General features: G+C 47.4%; 1 protein-coding gene across 2 annotated transcripts in view; it reads right to left on the reverse strand.

Annotated features, from left to right (window-relative positions):
• The window catches only part of ECPAS (Ecm29 proteasome adaptor and scaffold), a 790,558-nt gene that overhangs the window by 100,736 nt on the left and 677,210 nt on the right, over positions 1-12,612 (reverse strand). For both annotated transcript variants that reach the window (XM_069240017.1, XM_069240008.1), the window contains exon 41: positions 10,963-11,154. In XM_069240017.1, the coding sequence (XP_069096118.1) occupies positions 10,963-11,154 (192 nt within the window). The remainder of the gene's footprint in view (positions 1-10,962; positions 11,155-12,612) is intronic.

The raw sequence follows: 12,612 nt of genomic DNA on the forward strand, positions 1-12,612 counted from the left end.
TAAGTCTTTGAATGCGTGTTCCTCATTTATTGCCTGTGTGTGTACAACAAATGCTTAACACTCTGATAAGCCTACTGCTCAACCAAACTACCACAAAATAGAGCATTAGTATTATCTAATCTTGCCACTATCAACCTCTAAGGGGAACCCTTGGACTCTGTGCACACTATCTCTCACTTTGAGATAGTATATACAGATCCAACTTCCTACACAGATTCGTTACCTTTGAATTTTCCCAGGCGTCAGACTGGATCCGGACATTTTCCTATGAGCAGTACCTCTGCGCGCCGTCAGGTGGCATCGGTCGACTCCGCAGGTGTCATGCTCGCCGTGATGATGTCACAGACGTAAATAGGCACCACCCAGAAGCGCTAAGGTCAGTTTCTTTTCATGACTTTCCACGCCAGTAGCGCAGAGCCATGAAGAACACAGAGTGGTGCACCAAAACTAGGGCCCTCAAGGGAAAGTTCCTGTCCCTAGAAATCAGTTTGCAGTGCGGGGAGGATGGGCGGGTCGGTAAGGAATCTGCAACTAGAATATGTTATTTCATTACCAAAGGTAAGTAACTTGTACATCTGATAGACTTCTAGTTGCAGATTCCTTACCTTTGAATAGATACCCGAGCAATACCATCCCCGATGGTGGGCCTGCGAACCAAGATCACACCAAAAAGTCCTGCAGGACCGAACGACCAAAGTAGCCGTCCCTTCGGACCTGACTGTCTAGGCAGTAGTGCTTGGTAAAAGTTTGCAGAGATGCTCACGTTGCTGCCTGACAAATATCCAGGAATGGTACGCCCCCTGCTAGCGTCGTGGTAGCAGCAGTAGCTCTGGTGGAGTGAGCTTGCAAACCTTCTGGAGGTTGCTTTTTAACCAGAGCATAGCACATTTTGACGCATAAGAGTACCCATCTTGAAACGGTCCTCTTCTGCACCGCCTTCCCCTTCTGTGTACCCACATATCCCACAAAGAGTTCAACGTGCACCTGGAAGTCTTTGGTACGATCACGATAAAACGCCAACGCTCTTTTTGGGTCCAGATGGTGGAGTCTCCCCTCCTCATGAGAGGGATGTGGGGGTGCATAAAAGGTAGGCAAGGTGATGGACTGTCCGACATGGAAGGGTGTTACTACCTTAGGTAGAAAAGAAGCCCTTGTGCAAAGCACCACTGTCAGGATGTATGGCAAGAAACTGTGGCTTAGATGACAGAGCCTGGAGTTCACTATCTCTGCGGGCAGAAGTAATGACAACTAAAAAGACAGTGTTTATAATTAAGAGCCCCAGAGGACAGTTGTGAAGCGGTTCAAACCGGGTACACATAAGGTAAGTTAAGATCAGGCTGAGATCCCACTGGGGCATGATCAATGTGATAGGCGAAAAGAGATGAGTAAGGCCTTTAAGAAACCTCCCAACTATGGGGGATTTAAATAAGGAAGGTTGCACAGGTAACCTCAAGAAAGGAGAGATAGCAGAGTGATATCCCTTAAGAGTGCCCAAGGTGGAAGCCTGCCGGGTAAGGGAAAGAATAAAGAGAAGATCTTGAGAAAGAGGAGCATATAGATGATCAACAGAATTGTCAATGCACCATGCCACAAATTTCTTCCAACGACAGGCGTATGCAGTTTTGGTTGAGGGAGGCCTGGCTGCCAAGATAATATCACAGACTTCAGGTGGCAAGTCAAAAGACGTCAACTGTCGCCGCTCAATCTCCACGCATAAAGCCACAGAGTTGACAGGTTCGGGTGAAAGACCTTCCCCTGCTGCTGCGACAGAAGATCCTCCCAAGGGGCCGGTGTGATAGGAGGAGCTATGGCCATGTTCAAAAGCTTGGGATACCAGACTCTTCGTGCCCAGTCCGGAGCAACCAGTATTACTTGGGCTCGGTCTTGCCTGATCTTCTTCAGAACTCTGGGCAGAAGTGGTATAGGCGGAAAGGCGTACAGGAGGCCTGAATTCCACTTGCAACGAAAATCATTTCTGAGCGAGTGCCGCCTTAGAAACTCCAATCCGCAAAACAGCTGACATTGCGCGTTCTGTACGGAGGCAAACGAGTCTAAGTAAGGTTCCCCCCACTGCAGGAAGAGACCTTGCGACACCATTGGATGGAGACACCATTCGTGGTCGACCATGCATCATCAGCTGAGTTAGTTTGCTCTGGCATTCAAGGAGCTTGCCAGGTGTTGAACCACCAGGGAAATGCCCTGATGTTCCAGCTGAGTCCAAAGGCGAAGGGCCTCTTGACAAAGGGTCCACGACCCCACTCTACCTGGTTTGTTGCAATACCACATGGCGGTGGTGTTGTCTGTGAACACTTGCACTGCTTTCCCCTTGAGAGTGGGAAGAAATGCTTTCAATGCTAGTCGAATCGCTCAGAGCTCCAGATGATTGATATGGATCCTGGTTTCCGTCGGAGACCAGATGCCTCTGATCTCTGCCTCCCATGTGGCCACCTCATCCCAGGAGTGACGCTTCTGTCACAACTGCAAAATCTGGTTGGGGAAAGGGTAGGTGTAAGGAAATGCCTCCTTGGCATGGTAACCCCCTGACTTTTTGCCTTTGCTGATGCTAAGTTTTGATTTGAAAGTGTGCTGAGGCCTGCTAACCAGGCCCCAGCACCAGTGTTCTTTCCCTAACCTGTACTTTTGTTTCCACAATTGGCACACCCTGGCATCCAGGTAAGTCCCTTGTAACTGGTACCCCTGGTACCAAGGGCCCTGATGCCAGGGAAAGTCTCTAAGGGCTGCAGCATGTCATATGCCACCCTGGGGACCCCTCACTCAGCACAGACACACTGCTTGCCAGCTTGTGTGTGCTGGGGAAGACAAAACGACTAAGTCGACATGGCATTCCCCTCAGGGTGCCATGCCAACCTCACACTACCTATGAAGTATGGATAAGTCACCCCTCTAGTAGGCCTTACAGCCCTAAGGCAGGGTGCACTATACCATAGGTGAGGGCACCAGTGCATGAGCACTGTGCCCCTACAGTGTCAAAGCAAAACCTTAGACATTGTAAGTGCAGGGTAGCCATAAGAGTATATGGTCTGGGAGTCTGTCATGCACGAACTCCACAGCACCATAATGGCTACACTGAAAACTGTCAAGTTTGGTATCAAACTTCTCAGCACAATAAATGCACACTGATGCCAGTGTACATTTTATTGTAACATACACCCCAGAGGGCACCTTAGAGGTGCCCCCTGAAACCTTAACCGACTATCCGTGTAGGCTGACTAGTTTTAGCAGCCTGCCACACACCAGACATGTTGCTGGCCACATGGGGAGAGTGCCTTTGTCACTCTGTGGCTAGTAACAAAGCCTGTACTGGGTGGAGGTGCTTCACACCTCCCCCTGCAGGAACTGTAACACCTGGCGGTGAGCCTCAAAGGCTCACCCCCTTTGTTACAGCACCACAGGGCACTCCAGCTAGTGGAGTTGCCCGCCCCCTCCGGCCACGGCCCCACTTTTGGCGGCAAGGCCGGAGGAGATAATGAGAAAAACAAGGAGTCGTCACTGGCCAGTCAGGACAGCCCCTAAGGTGTCCTGAGCTGAGGTGACTAACTTTTAGAAATCCTCCATCTTGCAGATGGAGGATTCCCCCAATAGGATTAGGGATGTGCCCCCCTCCCCTCAGGGAGGAGGCACAAAGAGGGTGTACCCACCCTCGGGGCTAGTAGCCATGGGCTACTAACCCCCCAGACCTAAACACGCCCTTAAATTTAGTATTTAAGGGCTCCCCAGAACCTAGGAACTCAGATTCCTGCAACCTAAGAAGAAGAGGACTGCTAAGCTGAAAAACCCTGCAGAGAAGACGGAGACACCAACTGCTTTGGCCCCAGCTCTACCGGCCTGTCTCCCCACTTCTAAAGACACTGCTCCAGCGACGCTCTCCCCAGGTACCAGCGACCTCTGAAGCCTCAGAGGACTGCCCTGCATCTAGAAGGACCAAGAACTCCCGAGGACAGCGGCCCTGTTCACTAAAGACTGCAACTTTGAAACAAAGAAGCAACTTTGAAACAACTTGTGTTTCCCGCCGGAAGCGTGAGACTTGACACTCTGCACCCGACGCCCCCGGCTCGACTTGTGGAGAACAATTACTTCAGGGAGGACTCCCCGGCGACAGCCCCCCCCTTGCCTGCATCGCTGAAGAGACCCCTTGGTCTCCCCATTGAAACCTACTGAAAACCCGACGCGTGTTTGCACACTGCACCCGGCCGCCCCCATGCTGCTGAGGGTGTACTTTCTGTGTGGACTTGTGTCCCCCCCGGTGCCCTACAAAACCCCCCTGGTCTGCCCTCCGAAGACGCGGGTACTTACCTGCTGGCAGACTGGAACCAGGGCACCCCCTTCTCCATTGAAGCCTATGCGTTTTGGGCACCACTTTGACCTCTGCACCTGACCGGCCCTGAGCTGCTGGTGTGGTAACTTTGGGGTTGCTCTGAACCCCCAACGGTGGGCTACCTTGGACCCAAACTTGAACCCTGTAGGTGGTTTACTTACCTGCAAAAACTAACTAACTCTTACTCCCCCCCAGGAACTGTTGAAAATTGCAGTGTCTAGTTTTAAAATAGCTATATGTGATTTATGTGAAAACTGTATATGCTATTTTTCTAATTCAAAATTCCTAAAGTACCTACCTGCAATACCTTTCATTTGAAGTATTACATGTAAATCTTGAACCTGTGGTTCTTAAAATAAACTAAGAAAATATATTTTTCTATACAAAAACCTATTGGCCTGGAATTGTCTCTGAGTGTGTGTTCCTCATTTATTGCTTGTGTGTGTACAACAGATGCTTAACACTACTCCTTTGATAAGCCTACTGCTCGACCACACTACCACAAAATAGAGCATTAGTATTATCTCTTTTTGCCACTATCTTACCTCTAAGGGGAACCCTTAGAACTCTGTGCATACTATTCCTTACTTTGAAATAGTGCATACAGAGCCAACTTCCTACAGTAGGGATCTGCCCATGACCAAATCCTGATTCGTTAACCACCACTGCAGGTCTTTCGCAGTCCCTTCCAAGATCTGGACCTTGTCAGAGAGATTCCCCTGATGCTGCACCCATTGGAGTTTCAGGTCCCACTGCAGAGCCTGCATGCGCCATCTGGCATTTTGAACCAACAGGATGCAGGAGGCCATAAAGCCCAGCAGCCTCAGTGTCATTCTCACCGAAATCTAGGACAGAGGCTGAAACATCTGTATAGCCTGAATATCCTGGACTAGCTTTTTGGGAGGAAATGCCCGAAACTGCACTGTATCCAGAACAGCTCCGATGAAAGGGAGTGTCTGAGAAGGAGTCAGGTGTGACTTCGGCATGTTGATTGTCAACCCCAGCGAATGCAAAAGTTTCACCGTAGTCTGGAGGTGGGAGACGACTGTCTGGGGCGAGTTCGCCTTCAACAGCCAATCATCGAGGTAGGGGAAGACTGGACAACCTCTAACCTGGCCAGATGAGCTGCCACCACTACCATCACCTTCGTGAACACCCAAGGGGCACTGGTAAGGCCAAAGGGGAGCACGGTAAAAAAAGTGCTCATGACCTACCACGAATCATAGGTAACGTCTGTGGGCCGGCAAGACAGGAATGTGGAAGTATGCGTCTTGCAAGTCCAACCGTACCATCCAGTCTCCGGGATCCAGGGCAGATAGGACCTGAGCCAATGTCAACATTTTGAACTTCGCCTTTTTTAGGAAGAGATTGAGGGACCTAAGATCTAATATAGGTCGAAGACCTTTGTCCTTTTTCAGAACCAGAAAGTAGCAGGAATAGCAACCACGACCTACTTCTGGCACCTGAACCCTCTCTATAGCTTATTTGGCCAAAAGGGCTTGGACGTCCCTGTGGAGAAGCGCCATATGATCCTCTGATATATGATTGAATGAAGGTGGTATGGCTGGAGATGTCTTGAAGGGGAGGGAGTAGCCCCTTCGGATAATTTGGAGGACTCACCTGTCCAAGGTAATGGATTGCCATTGGGGCAGGTGATGGCGTATCCTGCCACCTACTGGCTCCTGATGTACCTGCGGACTAGGAAGGCTTGGAGGCTGAAGAGGAAGCGTGGTGGACTGGGCGACCTGATGGCTCCCTGATCCCCGGGAACGCGGGATCCCGCGTCCGTGGCCGAGCAGGGGCTGTACAGTATGCGCGGGTCGGTGGCAAGGGGGAAAAGGTTGCGGTTGGGTGGCCATTCCGTGGCGACGAAAGGGGGGAAAGGAGGAGTTCTGGGGTTTAGGTGCGGCCGCGAGGCCAAGGTACTGGGCTGTGGCTCAGGAATCCTTAAAGCACTCTAGCGCCGAGTCCTCCTTGTCCCCAAAGAGACGTGTGCCATCAAAGAGCATGCCCATCAAGGATTGCTGGACATCCCCCGAAATGCCAGATCTTCTCAGCCAGGTGTGGCGTCTCAATGCCACCGTCAATGGCAAGCGATCTGCCCAGAGAGTCGGTCAAATCCAGTTGACAACGAATCATGAACTTAGCTGCATCCCTCCCTTCTGTTATGGCTTGGGAAAGGACAGTCTGGGCCTCCTCTGGAACTGCAGGCAGTGCTTGCGCAACTGTATCCCAGGGAGTATGAGAATAGCAGCCCAAAATGCATGTGGTGTTCACAGACAGCAGTGCTAGACTGTTGGAAGAAAACAACTACTTCCCCAAACTATCCAGTCTTTTTGATTCCCTATCCGGAGGTGCGGCAGGGAATGCGCCAGATGAAGAAGAAGCCTGGATGACAAGCCTCTCAGGTGTGGGGTACTGGGTGAGGAATTTCAGGTCGGACGGCGCAGGCCGATGGCGGTGGGCAATCGTCCTATTCACAGGAGCCCCTGTGCTGGGTCTGGACGTCTGTCAGTGCTTCATTAAAGGGTAGAAGGGGCACCGAAGAGGAAGACCCCGGCTGAAGCACGTCGGTTAGGAAGTTAGGTCTAACCTCCACAGAAGGTAGCTCGAGGTCCAGGACCTCAGCCGCCCTTCTCACCACCATAGAATAAGAAGTACCCTCCTCCATAGCCACGCTAGGAGGAGAGAGCATACCAGTTTTAGGGGAGGTGTCTAGACCACTGGCATCACCCATATCCTGCACCCAGTCCATTTGGGGGTCAAGCTGGTATTCTAAAGGGTCCAGCGTCCCCTACATACTCTCCCTGTATCCATACCCACAAAAATAAGGGTCTGGATCAACCTTGGGCCCAGGAGAGCTAATAGAGAATAGAATTGGCGTTGATCCATGTTGTTCTGGCTCGTCGGGTATAAGGATGGGATCGACGTCGATTGTGGGCCCAACTGATGTCGGGAGTGTCGAGGTCTGACCCGACGCCAGGGAAGGTCGCCATGGCACGACAGGCGTTGGGACAGATCCGCGATTGGATCTGGTGGGGCCCTCTGGAGCCGTGGCCTAAGCCGAAGGCTTTGAAACCGAGGGAACCGCCAACCGACTCACCAATGCCTGAAGGCTCCGAAGGTGGGTCAGACATCCCAAAAATGAGGCACATAGCATCGTAAAATTCTATAAGTTGGGCGGAGGTGGCTCCGCCTCCCGGGAAGTCAGGGAAGCGCAGAGCCGATCCAGAGGAAGGCTCCATGGACGGAGGCCTAGTGTGTTGACTCTCTTCCTGCGTCGTATCATCCGATCAACGGGGTGAAGATGAAGAACGCTTGTCCTTCTTCAACTTCTTTTTGTGACCCGAATGTCCCGATAACTTGGAGGACGAAGAGTGGTGGTGACTCCACGGCCGGTCTCAAGACCTTCCTCTCTAATGGGACCATGAGCACCGCGGAGTCGAGTGTTGGGCCGCCATGAGCTTTAGGGACCATGCCCGCAAAATCTTCGGGTTCATGGGCCGACACTCTGAGAATGACTTTGGGTCGTGATCTCACTCCAGGCACCAGAGACACACGAGGTGCGGATCCGTCACCGACATGGTTCAGTCACAGGAGTCACAGGGCTTGAATCCGGTCTTGCAGGACATCCCTCTACGCATCCACAAACTCGTCAAAAATTTAGACAAAAGTGTTGATGTAGTCAAAAAATGACTGAGGTAGCTCGCCTCCGGATCTGCGCGTAGGCTGACACGGAAAGAAAAGAACTGATGTCAGGGGGCCGGGGTGGCGCCTATATACGACTGCGACGTCATCACAGCGAGCACAACGCCAACAACATCCGTGGAGTCAACCAACGCCACCTGACGGCGTGCAGAGGTACTGCTCAAAGAAAAATCTCCAGATCCAGTCTGATGCCTAGGGAAATTCAAAGGTGAGGAATCTGCAATTAGAAGTCTCTATCAGATAGTACCTCTCTAGCAAAGTGCCAGACTGGATGTTTGGATGACCACACCCTCCAGTATCTGGCCTACGTGACCACCCCTGATCAAATAATCCCTTTCTTCGTAAGACAAACATTAGTAGAAGAAAAGAAGTGAGGATTTGGTGACCTATGAATGAACTGCTTTATGAATATATGGACTCTGCTTGACTGTTGTCTGTAAGCTTCTCCAAGCAAACTGAAACATATCAAAACTAAAATGTTTATATACCGTAAAACTAAAGTACTCCGACATTAATTTGGTCTATTGCATACTATATAAAACTTCAAAATAAACACATGAAATAAATAAATAAATGCTTACTTAGGATACACAGGGTTGCTTTCAAACTTCTTAAATGGAATAGGGTTAAGTGGTGAGCATTAACAAGAACGCTGGAGTCCAACTGTCCTGCTTAGATTTATGCTACTGAGCTAATGTAGCTGTGATTCAGGACAAAGCAATACTGGCATGCTTCAGCAGTGCATCCACAGACTGCCAAATAAGTTTCCTCGTAACTGTGACTAGATTCAAAATAATGCCCGATGCCTACACCACATACTAGGAGAGTTTGGCAACCTTAAATTGATGCCAATTAGTGCTTAAAACTGAGATCAATCAGAATGGGACTTTAAAGGCTAGGCTATACCTCTCAATGTCATAGGAAATGCTTGAGGACAGGGTGGATGGAAGAAGTGTGCAAAAATGACATCTCTGGAGTCACTGTGAAGGTCAAAAACTTAGAGAGACGCTAGGTTGTGGAAATTACTCCTGGTGCTCAGGGGTCACTTGGCAAACAGTTTTGTAGTACAGCACACAGCCATATTCTAAATTCTCAAACAATTTTTTGTAATTTACCAAATAGTAAGTTGCAAAAACAAATGTCTCAACAAGGCCCTAATCAAAATCATTGAGAGAAAACTACTAGTTAGGTTGGAGCAGCGGGCAGGGTATTTCTCAATTCTAGCAGTCATCCAATATGGGTTCTGTAGAGGTATTGGGACTGTTGAACCTGGAATTACTTATCACAAAATATATGGTGTCTTAAGAGGGTGTAATTTATCTAGCCTTCACGGATATGTGAAGTGCCTCTGACTGTGAATCCCATCCTAAATTGACGCACTTGATGGAGGGAGGAAGAGGTGGAGACACCTATTATTAATATTCTAAGGGACATTTACACTGGCTCAAGTGCCAGAGTAAGACATGGAGTTAATGGTAAATTCTGCATAGACGGCGGTTCAGGCAGGGATTGTCCTTGCACATTTCTTCTTTAAACTTTACATTAACAACTTGGAGAGAATGGTGGTTGAGAGGAAAGGGACATGCCTCAAATAGGTCACTGCCCAATCCCAGCACTTTTTCATGAGGATGAGACAGTATAATTGTCCAGCTCCCCGAAGGGTCTCCAATTCTGTCTAAGTACCTATGTTGATTTCATAAGTGTGCTGGGACTCAGTGTAAATTAAGATAAAACATGTATTATGATCTGCAGATCAAGCTACTCCTGATCCTGCTATATTAGATTGAATGGTGCCCAGCTGAGGCAGACCTTCTCATATCTGGGTGTACAATTTGATTCAGATGGCAAATGGAAACAGAATGTTGTCATGAAGCCGAATCAACTTGAGAAGGCCATAACCACCCTTTTTACTTTCTCAAAGAAATTAAAGACTGAAACTCTTTAGACAGATGGGTACAGTCTATTGGGCAAAGTGTATGGAGCTGGCTACTTATTGGGCAGATATCTGGAATGCGTAAACACTGCAAGCTTTTAGAGACCTGAGAATGCTTATCTTCACATACTGATCTCAGTACCAACCAGCTGCCCATCATCATCTACTCATGGAGAGTTGGTATAACTTTTCTAGATGATCATATTAGGCTCAATTTCCTTCCACTTTGGCATAGAGTGTGGACAAACAAGTAAGTTAAGATTAACAGGCTAATGATTCAGGAATGTCTCACTCTTGACTTAGCTTTGCATATTTCCCGAATTAGATATATTCAGAACCTTTGCTCGAAGCTGGATAGACCCAACATGTTTAATAGCTCAGAGTCTTTGAGCTCGAGGAGTAAGGTAGAGTTAAAAGCATAGTGTCCACAGCTATATAAAGACGTGAGGCACGAAAGAGATATCAGTGTCTTTATGTATGCTGAACTATGGGTTACGGAAGGCTTAGAACCTTACTTGGGACACATTTTAAAGCCTCAGCACAGGCTTGTGCTAACTAGGCTGAGAAGTAATATGGCCCATTGCTTAGTGACCTTCCAGAGACAGCATGATTGGTCAAGACAATTAGCTAGCTGTACCCGCAATGGCACTCTAAACAATGTACATGGCAATATGATTTTTTGCAGATTTTATGAAATACCTAGATCAATTTTAATATAACAACTATTGCAAAAATATTAATATAGTCAATGTAGACACACCTAAGTGCTTTTGCAACAATTACAGTTAGTTGAAGTTTGTGTTGCAATTTCTAACAAACACTTACCCCTATGAGGGACACATATATCCTTTGGTAAAGAACTGCATGGTAAACATATGGAAAAAGGACTGTGCCATTTAAGAAGCAATTCACCATATAACCAATATTTTTTTTTAACTTCAAGTTGCATTCCAGCTTTAGTGTTTCATTCCAAGGAGAAATATACCTGGCACATTTTCCTGCCAAACTTCGGTCCACATAGTGGAGTCCTCCTTCTCTTCACTTTCATCGTCTGACACTTCATGCATGCCCAAATACGCAAGCGGCAGGACCAAACCAGCATGATTTTTCAGCACATCCGGGGCATAACGCCCCACTGCATGGACAGTTAACACGCAAGCTGAACGATATGTTGGTTCTGTAGAACAAAGGTAAGCAGGTTAAAAATAAAACTATTTGAATGTGAGCAACAATTTTTAAAATTGAGTTTATTGTTATAACACTTCAGTGATCATCCGTAACAGTAGCCCCAAATCACTTAATGAGAGATTTCACAAATTTTATTAATATCAAAACAAGCAAATCAGAGCAGTTCTTTATGAAGTGATATGCAATCTGCTTAAGAGACATATCTACTGATGTTGGTACAAAATTCCAAACAGAACTGCTATGCATGATCCTGGACTACCAACCAAAAGGATGAGTTATTTAATACTGTCCATGCAATAACCACAAATGGGAATCCTGCCCACCAAGCACAGCAAAAAACTGATTTACAAATAACTAAGGATAGCATTGAATGGATGCAGGTACCACTTGCATCTGCCTTTGGTTCCCTCTCCCCATATGAACCATTATAATCATGAAAGCACTTCAGCTCCAACTCAGATGGATCACACAAACGCCACAGCTGAGAGTCAACTACTTTTTTCTACATGTAAAATGCTACATTTGTAGGATATTTTGCAAGTTACGGATTTTGTTACAAGGTATCAAAAAAGGTAAAGACTGTGTGACCAGCTCATTCCACGTCATTACTGACAATGTCAAGTTCTGAACTTTTCACCTACAATCAGTATTTTCAGATGTGGTAGTCTAACTACATTCGATGGCAACAACGCAAGACTACAACACCCAGAATGCATTATGTGGTCATATGAAGTTGAGGATAAAAACAATGCCTGTAATGATCTGGAATGACGTGGCCAGGCTAGCTGCAGAAAACATCACAATGATCTCAGAACCACAGATATCCACAAAGTGAACTGATGTAAGACATAAGTTTTTTGGCACCACTCCACAGTATATATCTATTAGTCCTCAGACCAGTGTGGCTAGCATACGGACCAGTAGAGCTAGGAAAATGAACAGGGATCTCACAGACACACTGTGGGATAAGTTATAGGCCGGGCCAAATGAATTCTGAAATTCTGCAGCTTTTTCCATATGATTATAGATTTGCCGCCTTTGCCATACAATACACCATCTTCAGCATAATCTGCAGATTTTAACCCAAAAAATGTTTCTAGCACAAATGCATCAAAAAGTAGTAAAACACAATGACAGGTGTTTATATGCAGTGAAAGGCCCTTTGCACTGTTTAAGTGGTCATCTTTCAGTTGGGTATTTCTGTATTTGGTCATTAAACTGGTACTATTGAGTTTAACACTCTGCCCAGTCAGTATTACAATGTGTAAAAATGACAAGTTAATTACATAATACAATCAAAAATGTTCCACTTTTTCCTGTATAATTTCTCTTCACTTGCTCCATAACTTAGTCAACCCTCTCCCATAATTGCAGTGACCCTGGTCATGGGGGCTGGGTCAGTAATGAAAGTGCTCGAGATCTCCCAGACATTCTTACAAGTTTACTT

The sequence above is a fragment of the Pleurodeles waltl genome, chromosome 1_2 (genome assembly GCF_031143425.1).
Source record: "Pleurodeles waltl isolate 20211129_DDA chromosome 1_2, aPleWal1.hap1.20221129, whole genome shotgun sequence".
Classification (NCBI taxonomy): domain Eukaryota; kingdom Metazoa; phylum Chordata; class Amphibia; order Caudata; family Salamandridae; genus Pleurodeles; species Pleurodeles waltl.